The sequence below is a fragment of the Neodiprion lecontei genome, chromosome 1, assembly GCF_021901455.1.
Source record: "Neodiprion lecontei isolate iyNeoLeco1 chromosome 1, iyNeoLeco1.1, whole genome shotgun sequence".
Lineage (NCBI taxonomy): Eukaryota > Metazoa > Arthropoda > Insecta > Hymenoptera > Diprionidae > Neodiprion > Neodiprion lecontei.
In genome coordinates, this window is record NC_060260.1 from 3,711,929 (window position 1) to 3,735,811 (window position 23,883).

Consider the following 23,883-nt stretch of genomic DNA (forward strand, 5'->3'; position numbering starts at 1 on the left):
TTGTATGTCTATGGATTTTAGAGATTTCTGACTCCATGTTTCATGTTTCCATTTATCGTACCGATCCAAGCGTCACCTGTAATGTGTTTTACAGCCTGCCGGCAAAATAGAATTTAATGCGAACGTTCTTTGCAGCGGCAATAGTTATTGATTTTACCAATAATTATTTCACGCAATATTATTACTTCAATTACTTCCAAGGCTTTTTTTCAAATTAAGCATAACCGGCGATCTGATTATGATCCGAGAATTCCTGATACACATATCTATTGATTACTAATTTTCTAAAGCTACAGTCTTGGTAATTATTAAATTACATTAATTTGTCCTAGTTTTATATAATTATTAGAGTCTCAGAATATGCGCTTATATATGTTTCAATTACAAGTGTAAGAAATTTGAAATGATATGAAAAAGATTAATTGAATGACACAAGATGGAATTAAATTGCCAATGATAACACAGGCCTGCGAAATGTAACTTTTAAATTTTTTTTAGGTATTTAGGTATGTTGAATTAAAATATAGCGCTTGTTTTTTTGAAGCACATCGAGATTTATTTTTATGCATTTTCGAACTATTTTGATGGAAAAAAGAAGATAAATAAATAAAAATAAATATAAAACTGAATGTTTAGGTATAAAATGAACAGCATGATGTTCAAACAAGACTAAAGAGACTAGATAAATCGAACACACTTGTGATATCCTTCTCTACTTTATTCAAAACTCCTGTTCAATGATAAGATGAACCGAATCGTCAGTACAATAGAAACAGATTGAACAGGAATTTTTAAGAAAGTAGAAAAAGATATTACAAGTCTATTTGATTTATCTAGTCTCTCAAGTCTTGTTTGAATCTAATTCTGTACATTTTGTACCTAAACATTCAGTCTCATATTCATTTTATTTATTTTTTTCATAAAAATAAATCTCGATGTGCTGTAAAAATAACTAGGACTATATTTTATTTCAACTTACCTAAATACCTAAAAAAAGCATTATTACGTGAGGGAGAAATTCAAAAGTTATCGCTTTCAAAAATAAAATTGGTACATCTTATATTTACGTAATTTCAATTTATTAATCTTGTCACGTTACCGTAATTTCCTTACATATTACCTAATTCATTTACATTAAAACTATTTAAATATTTTATGATATATGTATACGGTTGTGTATAGATATATATATGTGTATCTATACATATCTATTTATTCATTTATTCATTGACCTATATTCATGTATCAACTATTTACACGTGTGTATCGATATTACAATGATATATCACGGTTATTGAAATCATAATACGATGATAATACGTTCCTTCTACATGTTAAATTTAATATAATACAAACAATCGTATATAATAACCGTCGATCAGAATCCTGGTCATTGTCAGCCCATGCTAGCTAACTTACATTTTCTATCCATTGTAATAATTGAAATATAAAAATAATAGCCTCCGTTAGGCAGCTCCGAAGCTGTTTTGGAGGGGCACCAGATTATTCATACTGGCTGCACAATTTCTGGTTTCTGAGCATTTATACCGCGTTTATACATAGAAAGCGGCCTCATCTTACGAAAATTTGTAACCAAGTACTGCCGGGCGAACGCAAAATATATATGTATATATATATGTAATTCATTTAATTTTACTTTGCCGTACCGCGCAAAATCTTCTGTTTAGGCACTACAATTACAATATAAGTGATGTCCTTCAGTCCTATATTTATTAATCTTATGTTTTTCCTAATTTTTCTCCTTTCTCAGCTACGTTACTTAGATAGGTATTTATAATTAAATCACATTTTACTCTGTGACTATGTGTGTTATAGATTGTTGATTATTTTTAATAATATTATTATTACTAATATTATGTATTTTATCATCGTTATTTTTATCATTATCATTACGAATAATAAATTGGTTGAAGCAAGGAACTGTGTAGTATAATAGTACTTTAAAATCGTAACGTTATAGAATTATTCAAGTTCACGGTAATTATCACTCGCAAGCTCCTAATAAAGAAAAATAAAAACGAGTGACAGGTGCAGAAAATTCAACAAGGTAATTTTTCATATTACTTGCCAATACACGCAAAATTATACGTTGGAAATAAGATTTTTCATTTAAAAAGCGCGAAAAAAGATCTGAATGACTAATCTGACTTGAGGAGAAATTCCGTGATTGTACATACAAAATACGTGCAGATGCCTTTCACATGTTTCACACTTGCTAACTGCATAAAAAATCTATTTCGAATGTGTATAAACACTCGTACTCGTTACATTTATCATTTTCACGCTCGTGCAAAAGTTGAGTAATAAATAAAGGGGATAAGAAGAAGTAATAAATTTGAAACGAGTTTAGAATAAAAAGGAACAAATGCTTGTTGGAATAAAAGCATCTTATCTTTTCTGATGTATGCCACACATGGAATGAATCACCTCCACGACTGCTAATTGTTCTACACGACCGTGTATCAAAACGTGATTATAAAAATGAAGATATAACTTGAAAAAGTTGCCTATCAATACATCTAGTACAATTATAATAATCCACTCTATTGGATAAGATAGAATGTACCATTGTAGACAGCAGAAGGTCAGTAACTTTCGGAGTAAAATTTCATGTAAACAAATTCCATTCAAGTTGGATATTTCCCTGGTTTTTTTTTTTTCGTATTCTAACAAAAAAAAATTGTGATCGTTCAACAAAATATTATTCACTACAATTCAATATTAAAATAAATGAATCGCGCGACATCCGATTTAATATGTTATTCTTCGAAAAAGTTAAGTTTTACTCGGAAAGTTTAAATCCAACTGTGTCTCGCAGTGCCCAGTTTAGAATCTCTTTTTAAACCAGCAATGATTAGCTACCAAAAGTAGACCAAGTAATGAAAGATTTGCGATGCAAATCCATTCTTGACATATTGCTTAATAAATTAACAAACCGAAAATAATAGTAATAATAATAATTTTACTAAGAATATGTATAATATATACAAACAATTGCTTACAATTTATAACAGCGTCAAATTGATTTTGGCTTGTTACTGGTGAAAATCAATTTCTTTTTCACTCTCTACATCACTCGATAAGTCATAATCATATATTTATTATTATAACTGCAATTAGTCAATTCGTAACAAATTTCTACACGCACGTATAGACAGGATGGAATCGATTCAAGTAATCAAGCTCACAAGTTTCATCATCAAAAAATAAAAATAAATACATGCATAAATGCGATGATGTTAAATAATTATTTATAAATTAAGCATCGCTGGAAATTGGGTGACTCTCGAGGGAGTCACACTCGGCGAGGGCTTCGCCTCGTCTTAACGGAAACTCATCTGTAGTAAGACTTTCTGCGATTAAAGCAGCCGAATCAATGCTATCGAAATATCTTGGCGGCCATACAGCAGAGCTCGTGCGAAAGTGTCGCGTCGGTGATCCTAATATAAATTCAACGCGGGTAGATCCAGTTACCGAGGATGTCTCTTGGTTCAAAGAATCTGGGTACAAGGAAGATTCGCTGTGCCTGAAGCTGCCGCTCGTAGAACACCAAGAGCTCGGAGGATCGGTGAATCCCTAGAAAATCACAGCCCCTAATAAACTCGCTGTTCGTATTGTAGGATAATCGGTAGTAGTGAGAATAACAAAGTAGAATTCATCGAATTACACATTTCAAATAAGCTTGACATTACAGGGATCGATCTTTACCTGTAAAAATTGAAAACAAAATTTATTTTCCAGGAAGTGCAATACTAACATAAAAAACTGACTCATCTGATCTTTCCCCACAAAATTTGTACATTGGAAAACAAGATAAGGAATTCGAGAAAACGGTGTTTTTGTTTTTTCTCAAGCTTTGGTACATAGTGGACCATAACGATATCATCAAAAATCGCGGATTACTATTACAGTATTTCTGAATATAACAGACAAAACGGTCATTGAACCTCAGGCCAAGCAGGTACAAGCGTGTGGTATCGAATTGTTTGATTTGTACTTAACGAGTGCCGTTGTAATTTATAGATTTATACACGGAGTGACCGCATCCATGATGATCAGGCATATATGTAAAAACTAGCAAATAAACAATACTTGAGCAAATTAAATAGCAATAAATAAAAAGAAAAACTTATATGTAAAACAATTAAAGTGTAAAGAAGAATATGACGATGCTTAACAATGTGTGAATGAATATGCCATGTATACCAATAGTTGTTTTTCGATCTGACTTGTTTCGTGTGCGCGAATATTGCGGTTCATTGTCGATGTCACATGATCGATTTATCTCAAAGAGTACCATCAGATTAATGAAGTAAATGAATGAATAGATGAACCGAAATGGTAAACAAGGATTCGATGATCCATGAATGAAGGATAATGGCCATAAGGGTGGGTTTTTCTAGGATCTAAACGCCATTTACAAAACTATATAGAGGCTTTCCTGTTCACATGCACTACTACGGTACTCTCCCACAGAAACCAGGACATGAAAAAAAAAATATATATATATACCCTTGACCAATACCGTAACAAAAGCTTCCTACCTACGAATTAAAAAACCAAACCAAACCAAACCAAACCAAACCAAAGGCAATCGAGATTGCACTCAAAGTCTTGTGTACAGTACAAAAGTTTCTCCAAACTTAAATACCGTTAAAATTTTTCAAATTTACTGTCAATACGACTTTTTGCATACTGGAGTAGCATTTTTAAGCTACGATCAGAGATTCGAAAGAGAAGAAGCCTCGGAGACAGACAGACTTTTTAGACAGAAACGTGATCTGGATTCCCTGAAATCTGGAATACTGGGTAAGAGAAATCCAACAGCGTGCAATAACATCAGATTATTACCAAGTCTACTACTGCTAACTCCATATCCATATTTAGAACGATAATGACGTAGGTGTCATTTGGCAAATATGTATATAATTATACCGTCACAAGCTACACGTTTGTATGTGATAAAGTCGAGGTAAATAAAAAGAAACATAAACGGGTTACATGTTTTCTACGTACATACTACCATTCTACAGGCAATAACAGCTTACCACATCCAAGAAAAGCGTTGAAAGCAAATGATAATAAAAGAAGCATAACTTACGAGAAGACCGACGGACGGACGGACTGACTGACTGACTGACGCGAGACGGGGCCGTTTATTTTGGCCATTGTGTTCGTTTGGACGACTTTGGGACGGTCTCGAACGCACACTCGCTGCGCTCCAGATCAGACTTTTGGTAGAAGAAGTGGATGGTGGTTGATTGATTGGTGCTATTCGATTAACGGTACCATAGCTGTGTTCTTGTTCGTCAATTATTAAAGGAAATAAAAGGGATCGGTATCGACGTCAGTCGTCAGTTTCGTTTTCATTTCTTGTAAACATACACGGCATATATTCTTTTTGTTGTTGTTGTTGTTGTTGTTGTTCTTGTTTTCATTTATATATATATGTATATTTATTACACAACGATGGTCGACGAGGGTAGTCGCAAGTGCACACTCGATGTTCAGTAATCGTCAGATGAAGATCCCGTCATCGATATTTCCACGTCAGAGATAAACGTTACACGTGTCAACACCGTGGGTTGCATGATTGGTTTTTTTTTTTATTTTGTTTAATAGTTTTCGCATAGATATTAGTTTGTTTGCTTTTCGTCAGTTTCAATTTCACAATGAAAATCCTACCTCTTTGTCGTCTGGCAAGTGTACTGAAATTTGAAATTAGAAAGAAAAAAATCAGCGTAAAGAGGTGGTCGCGATCTGACATTTCTGTCATCTACATAAGTAATAGCTGATTTAATTTATAAATGATATGACAATGGCGATTATGAGGATGACGATGAAGGTATAACTTATAATGACGTGAAAACAAGTCAATAGAATAAGAGAAGAAAGAAAAAAAACATTTTCAACAAAGATGAATCCTTATATCGATACACGGGGTTCCGGCTACTAACGCTTCTTTTTCCCACCGCACTAAAAAAATATTCGTAATTTCATATCAAGCGGTTCAGTGTCCGAGTGTATGTGCGATATGCTTTGTGTATGACGATGCTGAAGATGAATTAGTGACGAGGACCGAGGATCATCGGGACGACGAGGAAGCGGTGTCAAAGATAGGAGGAGGGAATGTATGTACGAGACCGAGGCCGAGGTACAGCCGTGGATTATCGTCCCGTGATCTCATGTGTGTCCCTACTACGTCGGGCCATTTGACAACGGTGATTTCAGCCAGCTGCTCCAAAAAAATTGCTTTGCTGGTCGTACCTTTCCTGTGTCAGACTCAACGGAGGGACGTGCAAGACTGTGGGCACGACGTGCAGGCGCGGGTGGACGCCGCGGAGGAGTTCCCGGTGAATTAACGACGTTCTGCACCCCAGCGGACTCGAGAGAGTCTCTCGCCTCCCTGCCGACAGAACCGCGAGACAAAGAGGAGGAAGATTTGTTCAAAGAGTCACGGCTGTTCGGGCTGCAGTTATAATTGTTATGCCGAGGCAAAGATCTGTTTAGGGAATCCTTGCTGGCTGAAGCAGTTTGATCCTTGTTATTAATACTATTGTTCAAATTCCCACTTCTACTTCCACTTCCGGCATTGCCCGTTGTTCTCGGTAAACTCTTGTTACTCAACGACTCGCGACTCGAGTCTCTCGTTTTTGAAAATGATTTCCCACCGAGACTGTCACGGCTCGAATCCCTCGGCTGTCTCGTAAGAGACTTCAAGGATTCTCTGCTGTTGTTCCGGCCGTGGGTCGGCGGTTTTGGAGCCGTTTGCTTCGCCCCGGGAAGCGGTATTCTACTGGGTCGACGACGAGGCGATGGTACCATTTCCTGGTGGTGATCTCTCGCCGATTCCGTACTGCTGCCGGGCTCAAGACAGCCCTGATCGCTACCTCTGGCCGTCTCGATGTCGCTGTCGTTAAGATCGACTTCTGTCGGCGGTCGATGCTGAAAACGCTCAAGAACCCGTACTCGGGCCCGCGTTCCTTCCAGCTCGATATTTCTCTCTGCAAGCTGAAACGTAAGAGAAATTCGTTACGGATCATTGGGAAATTTAGATCCAAAGATAAACGAGCGTGCGCCAAGTGCAATCGATGATAAAAATGATAAATTATAACGTACTTGAAATCGGAGGTCATCGTTCTCCTCTCGCGTTTTGTCTAAACGATCCGTGAGGATTTCAGAATTCTTTTCAGCTTCGTTCAGTCGCTCTTGCAGAGTCTGGAAAAACAAGTGATAGAGAAAAACATCGTTAGTTAATTCCTAAATGACTTTGTCAGGAACAGACGTTGCTACTGTCGAATATACGAGTATTAATTCTAGATATGCCGTGGTATATAAAATAGCAACACATCCTCCTCACCTGATTATGGACGGTGGTAGTGATAAGGTGTCGCTGAAGTTCAATTGGCGAATGCTCGTGTAAAATGGCGACAATTTTTTTCGAATCAACATTTTTCGGCCGTCGAAGATCCTTGGGCGATATAAGTACAGAGTCCAACCGTCCGAGTCGACACCTATTCGCGTCATCGTTAGACTTGGGAATATCATCGTCCGTGTTCCTAGATGCCTCCTTGTAGCTAACCTGGTTATTAATATTAGCGATTACATTTTTCTCAATGGTCCTCGTCCGAAATCTATTCTTATGGGATTTGCTCGCGGAACCAACGCAGGCGAATGCGGAAACGTTGCTTCTGATATCCCCGGGTGATTTCGGTGACGATATGGGTGGTGGACTGTCGGTCACTATCCTCTGCGGTCCGGGTGCGTGGAGGATCTCTCTCTTGGACTCGATCTCGGCCCTGAGGCGATCCTCGAGGCCGTTTCTGAGGGCGGCCAAGGCCTCGAGTTCCGATTGTAGTTCCTGAGCCCGTACCCGACTCGATATCGTCTCGGCCTCCAGTTCGGTCACCTTGTCGATGAGGTGTTCCTTCTCTCTGCGTAACGCCGTCACCTGAACCTTGTCGTCGTCCTCGATCCTGGCCGACTCCTCGGGCCTGGCGACCTTTCTGACAGCCTCGAGAACGTCGTCGGACAGGCCGAGTTCCTCGGGCGCCGCGCTCTCGAGCCGCCCCTGGAGGCACTCGACTTCCTCGCGTAGCCGCGTTCCCCGCCTATGGATGACGTCGAGGAGGTTCCATAGCTCGTCCTCGGCCTCGTCGAGTACCGGCCGGGGGCTCGGAGGTCGCGGAATGGCCGTCGAGGCGCTGTCCTTGGAGGAGGTCTCCGTGCTGAAGCCGGAGTCCTGGACCGTGGCGCTGTGCTTGTTACCGCCGCTGTGGGAGTTGCTCCGGCTCCGGGGTAGAGACGAGGAGGATTCGCCCTCCCTCGGCGCTCGTCGCCTCACTCGTCCCGGTTCCCATTCGGCGATACGACGCGACGAGGGACTCGTCAACGGCTGTAGGGGAATGTTCGTTGTCGACGACATCACGGACGCCGAAGACGCGGGCGACGCCGAGGCGGCCATCTTGTGCCGTAGGTTTGGGAACGTCTCGATGACGAGGTCCCGGAACTCGAGCAGGGCGCCGACTTCATTCTGTAGCTCCTGTAACGCCACCAGGGACTTGGCCTGCTCGCTTATCAGGTAGTGGAACGGTCCCGGTCGGAGGGGCAGACAGTCCATACCACCACCTCCGCTGACTACTCCGCCTTCCGTCGAGCCACTGCTACATTGCTGAAACAGAACGAAACGGAATTCACGGTCACTCCTCGATTCGAAACCACGCAAAAAATTTTGCCAAAATTTTTCTCGAATAAAATTTCCCGACGTTTTCCCACGAAACTTGAGCAAATTTTACGACCAAAAGCTCCAGAAGTTGTACACCTTGAATATATATATTTGAATCTAAAAAACACAAACAGTATTGCTTAGTTTCGCACGAATAATTAGAAACTGAACGATATACAATTTCCGAAAGTTAGCTGAACTGAATTCACGAAGCTTATAGCTGAACTTTGAAAACCATCTATGAAAAAAAAAAAATGTACGTTTAACCCTACGGCCCGTCGGAATTCCCGGACTTTTCCCGGTTTTCCTGGTTTATCGCTACCCCGTTTATTGCACATAATATTACTCTGTAACAGTTTGAGGTGAGATCCATAAATGTTTCAATGTCCGTAAACTGATAGTACAGACACCGGCACGGATTTTTCATCATTTCACCACGGTACGAATTATATCCAACAATTCAACGACAGTCACTTTGCATCGTATCACGGTTCGAACAGTACTGAAATGATTTTAAGGGTGATTAAGGACGACCTGGCGAACGTCACGCCGATTGGGCCAGCACGGCCTATTATTATTATGTAAACCGAATTACGGACGTTATTTACTAGGAATACACGCAGGAAATATACGTGTAGAACAATCAGCCTCTCTGTCTGCTGAGCTTATAACTGACTCATGGAAAATATTTACTTTGCTTTGTAGAATGACTGTAGGGTTTAGAATTTAAAGTCCATGTTATATCTGTAACCGTCAACGGCTATATCACTTTGCGAGCAAGGAGGAAAAAAAAAAAGAGATAAAGAGAGAGACAAAAGGAAGAAACGTGATATTTATGCACGTTGACAGGGAAGTTACGCATTAAACACCGAACAATTTCACGAGTTCGTCGTCAATTATTCGCAATTATTCGAAACAAAGATTTTCAAATCCATATATATATATACAATCACTGATTCACGATGAAATGACTTCTGTTCTCTCAAAATTTCTGCACAAACGGAATTCACGTGAAAATTGCACGAATTATACTTCCGAAGTTTAAACCAGTCAACAATGCCAGAGCAAGAATATTTCTAGTATATATCCGAATACCCCAAAAATAGCATCACAAAAATTTTTCCAAAACGATTGTCACAGCGGGTATACGAATACATGTAACACACACACACCAGATACATCTACGACGATACATACGACTTATCGTTATCTACCTGTTATGACTCATTGTCAGTTATAACGAGCATTAGGTGAGACCGCCTGTTTATCCTAGAATTAAATCGCGCCTCCCCCGCTACTACGGCTGTAGTGTATAATATATAACCGTGATAAATACGTACACACTACCGACTCACTCTCACGACTTTGTTACGCTAACTTAAATAATTCACTTGACATTCGTGCGGTCGCGTTGTTGTCGTCAGAGTGTGACAGGCCGAATGACGTCGAGGAAAACTGAGTGAAATTCGAAACTTTCGTAGTGTATAAACAACGCGTTCTTCACAAATCGACTCTTACGCGCGTCCGGGAGTTGAGGATTAAAAGAGCGATAAAAAGAGGAGAAAAAGAGATACTGTTCGTGTAACGTTACGTAAAGAAAGACCTCTCATCATCCAGCGGATTTCCGATAAGTCTCTGTTATAAACCGTCTTCCGTGATTCCGTAATTGACCGGCAAGACCGGAATCCAACCCGTATTCCAGCATCAATGTTTATTCCGCTCTTGTTATTCCACACTTTTACGCAGTCAAAAGTTTGCATGGACGATCGGTGTCGACGATATTTATCGCATACAAAAAACGCCGCATGAGTCTCGTATATATTACGTATATCAGATACTCTTGGGCAGAGCATGGTTCTCGGGTTCTTCCATTCATTTCAACGACACACAAAGTGTTCCTCGTGCCTGCCTGCCGCACGTCCATGGCATCGTCGGCGACTGACGTTCTCCTCGCTCTCCTCAAAGCCAGGTAGGCTTTGCCTCTCCTTGCATACAGAAGCATAAATGTGCACTACGGCAAAGAAGATATGTAGGCAGTCGTGCACGTATCGGGTCTTTCCCCTAGTACTTACTTACACTCGCAATTCCATCGGCAATGACACAAGAGCCCGCGAAGCATAACAACTACCAGAGGACATTTATCTGGCCGTTGAAGCGTGCCTTTACGCAGAGAGAAGTACAGATTGCGAGGGTCTATCCGTTTCTAGGACGTATAATGTAAATCTTATTTGAACGTGCGACAAACGATGCTTGCGTATTACTGACTCCTAACGGCGCACTGAAAGTTTCACCTTTCGACCTGCAGGGTTCAAGCTCACCAGAGGCTCGGACGATCATTTTCAAAATCTATTAACCCTACGCCTGAGCGTGAGCCATGTTGCATCGGGAGAGAATTAAGCCGTCGAGTTTCATAAAATTTACGTTTTTTCATTTCATTTCTTTGATTTAAAAGCACGAGAAGAACTGAGCTTTCGTTAAGCACCTATGATTGTAACCATGCAGCCGTTCGGCAACCTGAGTTCCGCTGTTGTTGCTTATTGTGCAACACTCGGGGATATTTGTTATACAGATACAGTAGCTTCGGTTATTTTTAACTTTTACAGTTTCTTCTCTTCGCTCGGTCGTTTTCACCGCTAGACCTTTCCACCTCGTCTTATTTAATACTGTTATTAGCCAAGTGCACGGTCCGGTGACACTTGTAAGACCCCCTCGAGACAGCCGCGACTCGCGAGTGATCGTCGACAGGGAGAGTGGAAAAAAAATAAATAAATAATCCAAAAAGTCTTCTCCCTGCATATACGACAGACGTAGAAAAAATATCCGAGAGTCGGCGGAATGGAAAATTCGTAATATTCTCAGCCGAGGAAGTGACTTGGATATTATTAAATCTTGCACGTATAAAATTATTATTACGATCAGCAAATAAATACAAAACTTTGAAAGAAAATATTTCAAATTCGCTTGCACCGATTCGGCTCGTCTCTGAGACGTATTTCATGTTATTTTCTCCAGGTTCGTAATAAACCATCGTAATCAAAGGATTGATCATTAAAACTTGGTCCGACGTTACAAAAGGGTTTCTTTCCACCATGATTGTCGGGGGCGGGGGAGATTCTAAGGATGATTAAAAGTTGGGCCTTCCCGTCTGTCAAAGTCGACTCTCGTGTAAGCGAAGTGGTCTCGCCTAAAGGGACGTCTTATAAGGTGGTCTCGAAAGACGTTTTTGAATGAAAGTTATAACAGAGGCTCGCGATACGTACGTAGATAACAAGTTGAAGACGGTGGGTCCGAGGCATCGCATAATTCGCACGTCAAGAAACATCGCTTCAGACGGGTTATAATTAGGTATTTAAATACACGTATGTACGAGAAAAGCCCATTATATATCTATACATACGTATATTGTATTTTCGCTTGAGAATTATACGGTTCTGGGCCTACGTACGGTAGCCCACGCACATGTACGTACGTACGTAAAATACCGTGCCGACCAATACGATATTCGTATGCGGGGGGGTTTGCGTTTTACATAATCATTATACTGCAGCCCGCCTGTGTGGCATGAATAATGCCAATTTCTATACTTGACGCTTCTTGTTTTAACTTAACCTACCTGAAAAGACGGTCGCGGTATTACACGTCCATATACGGAAATTATAATTATTCCGCAGAATGCAATCGGGCACGCGTAGCCTCATTTTCCGCCAATTGAAACAACATGCACCGATCTTGAGTCTCAAGAATTTTTAATCGCTATTGAAAAACCGCGAAATCTGTTCTCCCTGCAGACAAGGCTTACAGAAAAAATAAGCTCCAAAGTTTCGTCGAAATTCCCGTTGTTCACAGTCCGGTATTAAAAAAAAAAAGAGAAAAAGAAATCTAAACGTCAGAAATAAAAAAAAGAAAAAACGATCGACGCCACTTTATCGTCGACAAATATTTGGCGGAGAATTGTAAAATTGGTACTGCCAGACCTGTAATTTTTCAAACACCGTCTCATTGTTGCGGTAAAACCGCACGAGATATCTGAGAGCGGATTGCATTGCTGGCAAAAAAGCGCAGCAAGCTAGCAGTTGCTAATTAGCCGAATATCTTATTCATGCACCGCGTTGTTTCCCACCGTTTGTATTCTTAGATGATAATTATGACGTCAGTCAGATGCACAAGTAGCAGTAAAAGTTGATATTTAAAAACACACCGAATTGGTATAAATCCCACGGTTTTACTATACTATAATCGTCGAAATATAGAATCCTTGTACCTGAGAAAAACTGAGAACAAAACAACCGATAAACCGACAGAATAAAATGCAAAATTCGAAAGGTAATTGTATAAGTAAAATAATTTGTGGGTATAAAAATTGGAAATTACCGCCGAGCGTAGCACAAGAATCGAAAGCTGAATTCCTTTATGGAAAAACGCGCATCTTCTACTTGCAATATACGTATACATATATTGTAACGTAGGTACGTACCTTATATCCACATTACCGTAAGAAATATGTTGCAACATTCTCATAGCGTATCGGTGTACATATATATTGTGTATACAATGTGTAACGTACGTAAGTTATGCCCAGAAATAATAATATGCTTCAAGTATGCATGCCATCAAGTTGGGAAACGACTTAATAATGCCATGGTGTAGTACGCGTGTAAGCAATTACATTATACCTATAAACCTCGTGCAAAGGGTTAGGCTTGGAAAAAAAAAAAAAAAACAACAGAAAAAAATTGCAGAAAGTGTAAAAACGGATCGTTATAATAGCGTCTTGAAATAATTTCAGTAAAAAGAAATCCGTAAATTGGTGAAATCTATCTACCGCGTGTAACAATTGGGATGACGACAAACAATGACGCAGTTCATTTCGCACCTAGAATGCAATTTATAAAAACAAATTATAAATGAAAATGTGCAGTTTCCATAATTCTATACTGTATGGATATATATATATATATATACACACACACACACGAATGACGAACTTTGGGTATTATAAACGCGATTGATTCAATTGTATCTGAGAAGCAGGGTGATAAGCACGTGACTTTCAAAGTCGCGGAAAAACTCATCAGCAAGGCACGTGCTTGGATTGCCACGTAGGGTTTAATTAGTCAATACATGTATAACTGCAGAAGCAGACTCGGTGCTAAGCCTCGAACGTTAGATTATACGTAGCTTTGGCCGCGCAAATTGGAGTGAAAATTAAGCCAGTGACGTCAGCAGCAAATCACAGCATTTTTCTGTGAATGAGCTGAACAAATTGAAACGAAAAAAAAAACACTGCTCGTGATTTTCTTTTTCACACAATAACAATAATAGAAATGAAGAATATTTTTAATCTGATAAGATTAACATTACAAAGTACAGAAAATTCGGAAACTATACTATAAAAGTTAAACTAGCGAACGTGAAAATTTGAGAATCATGAAATTTGCACGTGAAATGGAACGACACCTGAGATACTATAGCGAATTCTCGAAAGATGAGGTTACGATTTTGCGAAGATGTAAAATCCGGGTAAACGATGCTAATTTGTTTAACAAGACGACTCGTGAATATTGCTCTTCTGAATCGGCATACGGTAATAAACTGCGGTTTACGAACACGTACGAACGTCGAGTGCGCGAAAGAAAGTCCTGTACAAATCGGTTCAACGTCAAATGTATCTGTACGACGTACGTTACACTGTATGCATGGGTAGATACTGCGGCGCATCGTTTCTCACTCGGCGTGTAATATCGCAAAGAAATTCTGGCTATACACAATACATACGGATGTATATTACCGTAACAAAATGGTAATCTTTAATTTTTCAATTCGTCTTCTAACACCCGAAACTATTTTTAGGAGAAAGATTTCATGGATTATAAATTGTAAAAGTTTCGTAATTTTGCATAACGCGCAGGCAATACGTACAATGCAAAAAAAAAACTGATTCAATCTTGAAATTATCACTGCACGAAGAAGATAATAAACAAGGCTGAAAAACGTTTCATTTCTATTACGTGTATATCAATATACAGAGAGGTGTATAATACAGGCAAAGTATTTTTTGTCATCGTCGTCAATTCGTACGATAGATGAAAAATAATCTGTAGCAACGATAAAGAACGCGGCCAATTAGTAATATTTATCCGTACAAATGAGTGTAGAGGCAAGAACGCGACAGAATGCACGTACACACATTTTACCTATGCCCACATATCGGGTGTCGCAATCGCCGAGGAGAGACTGGCGCTGTCTGCTTCCTCCCACCACCACCACCAACAGCAGCAGCAGCAAAACCGACTCGGTCTACCTTCGCTCGAATGAATCACGCAGCCCCGGGACTTACGAATGGTCTGCCCCGAACACAGATGCAAAATTCTATTACAACAAACGCACAAACACACACGCGCGCATGCGGTGCCTGAGAAAAGTCACTCACGATATTCGTTTACATCTGTAAAACGCGCAAATTGTATTATAAATCATGCTAAAGCGATGAGATGTGTGAATAATACATTTATATAGATTATGATCTGGTTAATGCAAATAATTAGTTCCTAAGTATATGTTTTATATATATGTATATATATGTATATACGTTGTACATCCATCACCGTGTGTTACTTATATCATGTATACAAATGATGAATAAATATATATATATATATACACATATGTGTATATATATATGTATAATGTATAGGCCCAACCGGTTATTCTGAACGGGTTTATAGCAATCGGAGAGAAGGTATAACTCGTTGTGCCCTGAACCCACGCATCGATATACATTGTACAGGACGATTCAGGGATGATAATAAGGATGTGATGAAATTTTGCAAGTTCAATTTATCGTCGTGATTAGTCTGCGAATAAAGTTATTTTACGACATTCTTTTCCAAGCTCGGCATTATCGGGTATATAACGTAAATTGATAAGAAATTGAATGAGATGGTAAAAGGTGATTAATTGAACGAAATGTTCTGGGAATCTCGGAATCGACGCGATAACAGGTAATCGATTCGTCGAAATAATATTACACATCCGGCTATTGCGATTATCACGCGGAAGGAGGAATTAATCGAAAGCGATTTTAACTATCCTTTTTATTCTCATTCCCCGACACTTCTTTCATCGATTTTATTACGATCGGCTTCTTCTATTGCATTAAGTACTTGCAGTATTTTTACCTTTTTATTCCCGTTCTTTTTATTTTTCTTCTTCATTCAGCGTTGTTTTCTTCAAATATTCAACGATTTCTACAAACGTGCGATGTAAGTATATAATTATAAGATGCCCGGATTTCAGCAGCGTCACGATTCTCATTTATAATCTAATTCGACGAGACCGATTGAACCTAATTGCAAACGGCATTTATCATCGCTTCTATATAGATAGAACGCGCTTCTTATATACCGCAGGATTGAAAAGCCACTTCACGATTCGTCTTTACGTAACATTCGTAAAAATTCAACATTGTGTCGTAGCGTAGGTATATTGTACATTATCTCGCGGACGCTGAAATATACCCGAAACAAAGTCATCTCTCCTTAATAAGAAAAAGATACAGAGAAAGAGAGAAGAAGACGAGCGTTTTTTTTTTTTTTTTTTTAGAACCGGATAAAATTTTTTATACATGCTCGCAGTACGACTCTCAAAGAATTCTCGCGACATCTCGCTTAATGGAGAGAAAAATTTTAATCTTATTTAACAGGCTAGGAGATAAATTATTGAACTGAAATAAAATAGAACGATGTGGAACATATGAATTTTGAAGCTTCTTTTCAACATCGCAATTTCAATCTCTAATCACATTTTTCCATACGCTGAACGATCTTCGTAAAATCGTTTCAAGGGGGCGGAGGTGATGAAAACGATTTCGAACAAAGTTTAAAAAGATCAAAGAGAAAGAACTACCCGACAGAGAATCTCTCGGTAAGATGAATTCTTAAATGACACAGTGATTCGGTGATTATTCACGGAGTGAATAAAATTGAATAGAAAAACTTCCAAAGCCGGTTTCTTGATTTCGACACTTTATCCCGTCACGATGCGGTTCGCATTTTCTGTACGATGTAGGACGCGTTCGTTTCTATAGAACTCTTTGCTCTACCGCATGGCAGCGAGCACAGCCGAGATAAATATTGCGAATGATCCTGTTGCGCGATGTCTTTTCACAGAATGTGCAACAAAGTGCAGAATAGATAGGTTGACGAAAGAAGAAGAGAAAGGTACGTTTTGTTCTCCCAAGGGCGCCGCCAACCCGATGAAAAAAAAAAGCGGTGATTCACCACCGGAACATCCGGACAAGCTATCGCGCTCTCTCTCTCTCTCTCTCTATTTCTTCCTTTTTCTCACGAGAGAGAGGAAAATAGAGATGCAGGCCCCCGCAGCATCCGTCTTAAGATCCTTTCTCAGTACGGCCGAGATTTGTGAATACCAGAGAGAATAAAATCAAGAGACGACCTGCACGTGAGTCTGAATATTCAGGAAATGAATTCACAGTATATTCAGATTGATTATTTCAATTGAAAATGTGTGATAAATCGGTATAAGAAAAAGCCTCTCACGTAATACCGAAGTCAATTTTGTTATTGTTTAGGAAAACTGATAATTAATTGCTGCGGTCATAATTCAGAGGGTAAAATTTGCTATTCACTTCACCATTAATCATTCAAAATGATTCTCGCGAAAACAAAATAAAAAGAAAAAACTATAAAATGCAGAATTTGAACAGTTGTATCGGTACAATAATTTGTTGGTGTAAAAATTCGAAATTACTTTCCAATCGGGATTTCAATCATTGTGATTCATGCTGACGAAAAAACCGTCATTTCGCGATTTCGGAACTGTTTGAAATTTTTCAAACCAAAACATACTGATATTTTTCAATCTCAGTTCCATTGAAATCAATGTGACGGTAAAAACAAAAATAAATACAATAAAACAATGAGGAGAGTACAATTTCGAAATTTTTAGGTGAGTTGAAAAATTAACGACGGAGCCAGGAATCGAACCTGGTATCTAGAGATGCTTTGCCGGAGACTTACTCCACTAGACCACCTAGCCGCCCTGACTACACTGTCATTAATTTCTCTCATCACCTGTATTTCGAAATTGTTTTTGTTTTCGTGTGCCATTGAATTTGTTTACATTTGAGATTCGTCGCAGAGACACATTTTAGACTTGTGTGTGAAGCTTGTTGGTATGTACACACATATGCTGTAAGTGGCTATTAATGTGAAATTAAAATTCACTTTAGCCATTTACTTTTGAACGGCTGCGCGTTCATTTTGGCGATATGAGCTACGCATATCATATTTTTAGCGAGAAAAATTTGCTTGAGGAGAGTACAATTTCGAAATTTTTAGGTGAGTTGAAAAATTAACGACGGAGCCAGGAATCGAACCTGGTATCTAGAGATGCTTTGCCGGAGACTTACTCCACTAGACCACCTAGCCGCCCTGACTACACTGTCATTACAGCATATGTGTGTACATACCAACAAGCTTCACACACAAGTCTAAAATGTGTCTCTGCGACGAAAAACAATAAAACAATGTTAATTTGTTACCGACTTCACCCTCGTGTATTCTCGATAGTTCGAAATGCGGAAAAAGACGAGTCTGACATCTCTGAACGTTATACTCGAAGTATGATAATAATTGGACGTCGGTGCAGCGATCGCGAAGCATCGAGCGTGGGTGTGTCAAGGTAGGTGCTAATCGTAAGTCAGTGTTCTCCATAGCCGTTCCATACTCTTCCATTCACGAGGGCCAACGACCATCATCCTTCGCATATACTGTTATAAGTTATTGCAACATCTAAACGCGTATATAGACATGTACGGAGATTAAGTAACGGCAAAAAAAAAAAAAAAAATGACGTGCGACGAGAGATTTCAACGTTCGTTTCGACGACGTCATTGGACATTGCGAAGAGGAGAAAATAAATGTCGAAGAAAGGTGATGACTGTCTATTTTATAGGACCGATCTTCTTCCTCCTTCTCGTTCTCCTTGTTCTTCGCGCTCTCTTGGTCCCGATAAAAGTTTAATTTCATCGCAATATCATCGGTGAGCGGTAGCGCCGTGCGATGCTTTTAATTCTACTAGATCATCCGTAACGACGGGGATATCGGCTCGGTCTCGTTCTCTGTACAAGAGGAGTTCCTTAACCCCGTGAGGTTGTTTCATGGCCGACGGTGCGGCATCGGTAACGTTGTTGGTAAAATACCCGCGAGATTCTTCTTCAACGTCCTATCGGGCATTGGAAAAGCCCGTACGAAACACTCCCTCGGATGTCTATAAATAGGAGAAATGTGTTTATAGATACCGGGGCTACCAATCACGCGTATAAGTAATCGTTGATTACCGAGGCGGCGAACCCTTCTGGCTCGTTGTTATTCCTCGTCGTCACGTCGCGTCGGGGCAAAGTTATTTTGTCTGACCGAACGTCACGACACGGGTTCGGATGTAAATCACGGAATGTTATTAACTAACTAAGCGTGAATTGAAACGATAAAAAGTGCGAGACATGGATTACGCGTAGAGAGTAGTCTGAGCGTATCTGTAAGACCGGCCGTTTCTTCCGAACTCCTCGTGTTCTAAATCGAGTTTCTTTTATTTAAATATATTCAATGTCAACTTGCTGCGCGTGCTCTCTGCGACGCTACATTTGTTACACCGTCATAATCTTTTCCCGTTCCGGTTCATACACGTATATCGCGTGTATGGATACGAGGCATTCCACACCAAACCGACCTACGTACGACCCTCGACATCGGCCATTTTTTTTATTCTCAAGCACGGCGTGTCGGGCATAAAGTAATTTTTTAACCAAACAATTTCACTTCGTTTCAACCGAGTTCTTTTCTTCTCAAATAACGCGGCATGAATAAATACGTAAATGAAAGTAAAGTCGGGAACCCGTAATCGAATTGAATCGAAGAATCTCACAGTATAGTTACATATATAGGTTAATCGCGACATTTTCGTGATTCGATAATATCTAGATCAAATTATACCCGAATACACGACGAGGACGCCCTGACTCTTGGTAATCTCTTTTCGGTCTTACGCCCGTACCTACGAGGTAATATAACAACCTTCTATACACACATAAACACATGCACACATCCTACATGGTACGTAAGATAATTCAGTTTGGCCACACGATGGATAATTGGAGGTATAATTTTCCCCTGCGTTTCACACGCAAGTCTACATGCATACATGTGTAAGACGTGTACGAACAGTTCTGAAGAGATTTAAACACGGGGGTGTAGGTTTCCATCGACGAATTTCACGTGCGCGTGTATAAATATACATATATATATATACATATACACACGAACGCCCGCATGCGAGAAACCAAACTCGTGGGGCTTCTCAAGCGGATTTTCATTTCGATATAACGACGAAGAGTTTCACCTTCCTCCAAAAAAAAAAAAAAAAAGGACAGGAAAAAAAAACGTGAGTATAATCGCACGTGCAGCTTACGACATCGATTATTATTATCAGAGGGAAGACGTGGCGTAGGCGTAAAAAAAACTTGAATCGTTGATTCGTAGAATGACGAGAATATCGAATTTTCATGTGAGAATTTAAAAAAGTGGAAAGTTTAAGTAGAGAAAATTGAAAACACAAGTAAGTCGAAATACAGAAAGACAAAGTATAGAAAGATCAAAACATGGAACAGCAAAGTCGAGAATCTGTATACGATTCTAGTATATTATCGAGAGAAATTCTGACGATTCTATACAGTTTTTTTTTCAAAGTTTTTAAATTCTATGTATTAAGATTTCTTTATTTTAAAAATTCTATACCGCGGCCCTACGAATTTTTTATCTTTCTATATTTTCACCCTCACTCGGTGTAACCTACGCATATTACAGTTGTATCATAATCATCTGATACGGCATGTTAATTAGCAAATTGCTAATGAAACGTGAAGAAGAATTGTCTGTCGTGCCGTCGTTGAGTAGCCGCGTGATGAGCGGTTACCCGGGCTTTGTTTTTTTAACACCGGCGTGAAACGGTGAGAACGGGCCTCTTGAGATTCAGAGGATTCAGAGACCTTTGACCTACGACCTGCATTGACCGGGGATCGTTTGTTGGCTGAGGAGATCGAGATCCAGATCGAGAGGAACGAATCCTGACCGCGGTTCGACAGGCAAAAAGTAGTAAGCATTCTTATCCCCTTGTCGATGGTAAAGAGAGGGGGAGAAAAAAAAAGAAGAAAAAAATGAAGAACGTCGACGGTACGAAGGATCTGCATAACGTTAGATACGTACCTGTAATACAAAATATAAGTATACATACATAGGTAAAGCTTTCTCGTGATTGGAGTTTAAATTGTGCGTTATTCGGTGGTTAAAAAAGAAAACCGAATAAATTCGTCAATCGTTTATTCAAATGGTTCTCGAAAATCGAATAATAAAGTGTAACCGCAGTGTAGACAAGCAAATTATTCCGACGTTGCAAAACGAAAACGTAGAATAAGGGAACGAAAGGAATTTTGAATACACGTGCCTCAGGTTTTTACTGACTGAAGTAAGGAGGGACGGTTTTTATTTTTGAATTTATAGCCAATTTCGAGTTCTCAAATTTCGCGTAAGGTTAAGGAAAATTAAGTTTCTATTCTTGCTAGACAAAATTTCTTCAACGGAAAAAAGAACGAAGTTGGAAAATTCTGCGAGTTATAATTCGTTCTCGTAAAAAATTAAATTCATCTCAGTTCCACGTTCGAAGATTTTTTTTTTCCCTTTCATACCGTTTCGCACACTCTGATTGGCTCATAATTTTACAAAATACCGATCAACATTCTATTAATCGAAAATCTCGATTTCTTGAATATCAAGCAGAGATGCGCACGGTATGATAATAAAATAAAATGGACACGAGCGGGCTTTAATGTACAAATTATACGCAGACGCATTATACATATTTACCTTCGTAAAAGTTACTATATAAAAAAATTAATAGAAAAAAAAGAAGCTAATCGATATTGATATGTAAATTTTTTGGCGAAAGCAACCCAAGAAATACATGTGTTATACTCGCTGCAGGTATATACGGTATTCCAAAGCGAAGTGAAAACTAGGTTTGAGGTCAAGTTTAGTCACAAAAATTATTACAAGTTTCACTCACACAACCTGCAGCTCATGTTTCTCGATGTACGAATGACACACGCCGATCACTTATCCGCAAACCGACGCGGTGCTGAAAATATACGGCAATATAGCCGTGAATATACAACGCGGATGAAATTAGACGGTGAAGTATATCCGGTTCAACCGAAGCTGCGCCCAAAGTACCGTTTTCCGCATTGGTAAAGAGGCACAATGCCGATTTAAATTAGATATTCCGACATGCCTGAAGCCGGATTAAATTGCCTGAATCTAATCGTGAGGTTTCGGTTTTGAAGATTCGTCGGTAATCCTGACGCCGATCGAAATCTGCACGGTAAAATTTAAGTATTTAACATTATGGCGGTCCTTAGTTGGGTTGTATTTGAATTTTTATGCTCTCAGGGGCTTGAACGCTTTCAAATTGACCAAAAAAAAATAATTCCATGAAAATTTCTACTCTGTACATAAACTCTAAGATAGTCCGTTCTGTGATCGAAGTATCTTGTGGAATTAAAATGGGAAAAACCGTTTTTGCCTTATTGAAATATTACAAGTCATTGGCGAATATACCAACAATATTTAACGGAAAATACATGTTTTCGTAGAGAATTGAACGGTCTAAAAAAAAATCGCTCAGAGATAAAATTCGTAAATGAAAACGTTCGCATGTTGATTAACGTTCAAAGTTTAATTCGTATAAAATTATCATTCCGTCAAGCACAGTTACGAAATAAAATACTGTATCACATAAAATATATCACAATGTTTGTCAACGACTTTGTACTTTTTCCCACGTTATTTCCATAAGACGATAACATTAGAGTTGATACAGAGAGCTTAAATTTTCAAGGATTTTCTTGTTCACCAATCTGAAAGCGTTTGAGCCCCTGGGAGTATAAAAATTCAAAAACGATACTATCAGGAACCACCCTAATCCAACGTACAACGCTGCGAGGGTATATTTTCCCATCAGAAATCGTAAATTGACGGGATTATCGTTGTATCGAGACAATTTTCAGCCCCCTGTCACGGCTTCGTTCCGTTTACACGGTGGGCAGTATTTTTCACGATACCTCGTACATGTGGCACATAACACGTATGTTTGTAGATCGCGTCGACGCGGGATATCCGCTAGCTGGTAGTGTATATCCTTCGCGGCATGTTTCCGACAATACGGTAACGCTAAGTGATTTCTAACTGTAGGCTGCAGAAGTTGACGCGAGACTCGCGTAGAGTATCTGCAGGAGCAAATCAACGCAAGAGCGGGTAACTGTTTATAATCGAATTACCGTCACCCGTTTGACCAATGCACGGACAGAGACGCGGTGTGTAACATACTGTTACAGTTAAACGCGGTGTAACTTGTCAGCTGCGTTGCAGCTGCTGCATCGCATACGGATGCGTGAGTTTGTCGCTGTAAGACATAGCGCACCAGCACTTGAAACCGGAGTGATTTTTAAAGCGGCTTGATTCGCACCGCAGAATGATTATTGTAAAATTGTTAAAAGGGATTTTTGTTTCATTTTTCTAACGTACATACATTCGAGTATGTACACCGAAGATTTCGCGTAGATTTGACAAATAGTCACGAAGTTAAGCGCATATTTGCAAAGAAGCCGCGGAGCGTTTGAAAGTGCTTTGTTTGAAAAAACTATGTTTTCAAATTCGGTGAGCAAGATTTCTCGGAAACTCAAATTTTTACACAAGTTTCGTGAATATATTTTTCAGTCCTTGATCGAAGATTTATTCACGCCGATAAATATTTTTCATTTTACAAACAGATTGGGGCAAAATTTTTTATTGCGAAGCCGACGTTTTATTAAAAATTAATACTATGCTTGCTCCTTCGATTAAAAACGTTGCAATACCTTATATTAATTGAATCGTTTTTGTTTTTGTTTTTTTTTTTTTATTTCGTACGATGCAGCCAAAAATGATTATTATCATATAATCGATGCAACAAGAGAGATTTCGGTTTTTTTATTAAAATTTTTTTTTTTTTTTTTTGTGTCGAAGATG

At 39.2% G+C, this 23,883-nt stretch overlaps 1 protein-coding gene across 4 annotated transcripts in view; it reads right to left on the reverse strand.

Annotated features, from left to right (window-relative positions):
- Positions 1-1,057: 1,057 nt before the first annotated feature.
- Positions 1,058-23,883, reverse strand: part of LOC107218803 (extracellular matrix-binding protein ebh) — a 63,685-nt gene continuing 40,859 nt past the window's right edge. Inside the window, exons 1-5 of one of the 4 annotated variants that reach the window (XM_046744154.1) lie at positions 9,093-9,245; positions 7,382-8,692; positions 7,141-7,239; positions 6,289-7,032; positions 1,058-3,597 (exon numbers count right to left, since the gene is read on the reverse strand). In XM_046744154.1, coding sequence (XP_046600110.1) covers positions 3,280-3,597; positions 6,289-7,032; positions 7,141-7,239; positions 7,382-8,692; positions 9,093-9,176 — 2,556 coding nt within the window. In that variant the 5' untranslated portion in view covers positions 9,177-9,245 and the 3' untranslated portion in view covers positions 1,058-3,279. Of the gene's footprint in view, positions 3,598-5,465; positions 5,730-6,288; positions 7,033-7,140; positions 7,240-7,381; positions 8,693-9,006; positions 9,071-9,092; positions 9,247-23,883 lie in introns of those variants that run through there. The other 3 variants (XM_015656817.2, XM_046744166.1, XM_015656818.2) reach the window with 3 other exon arrangements.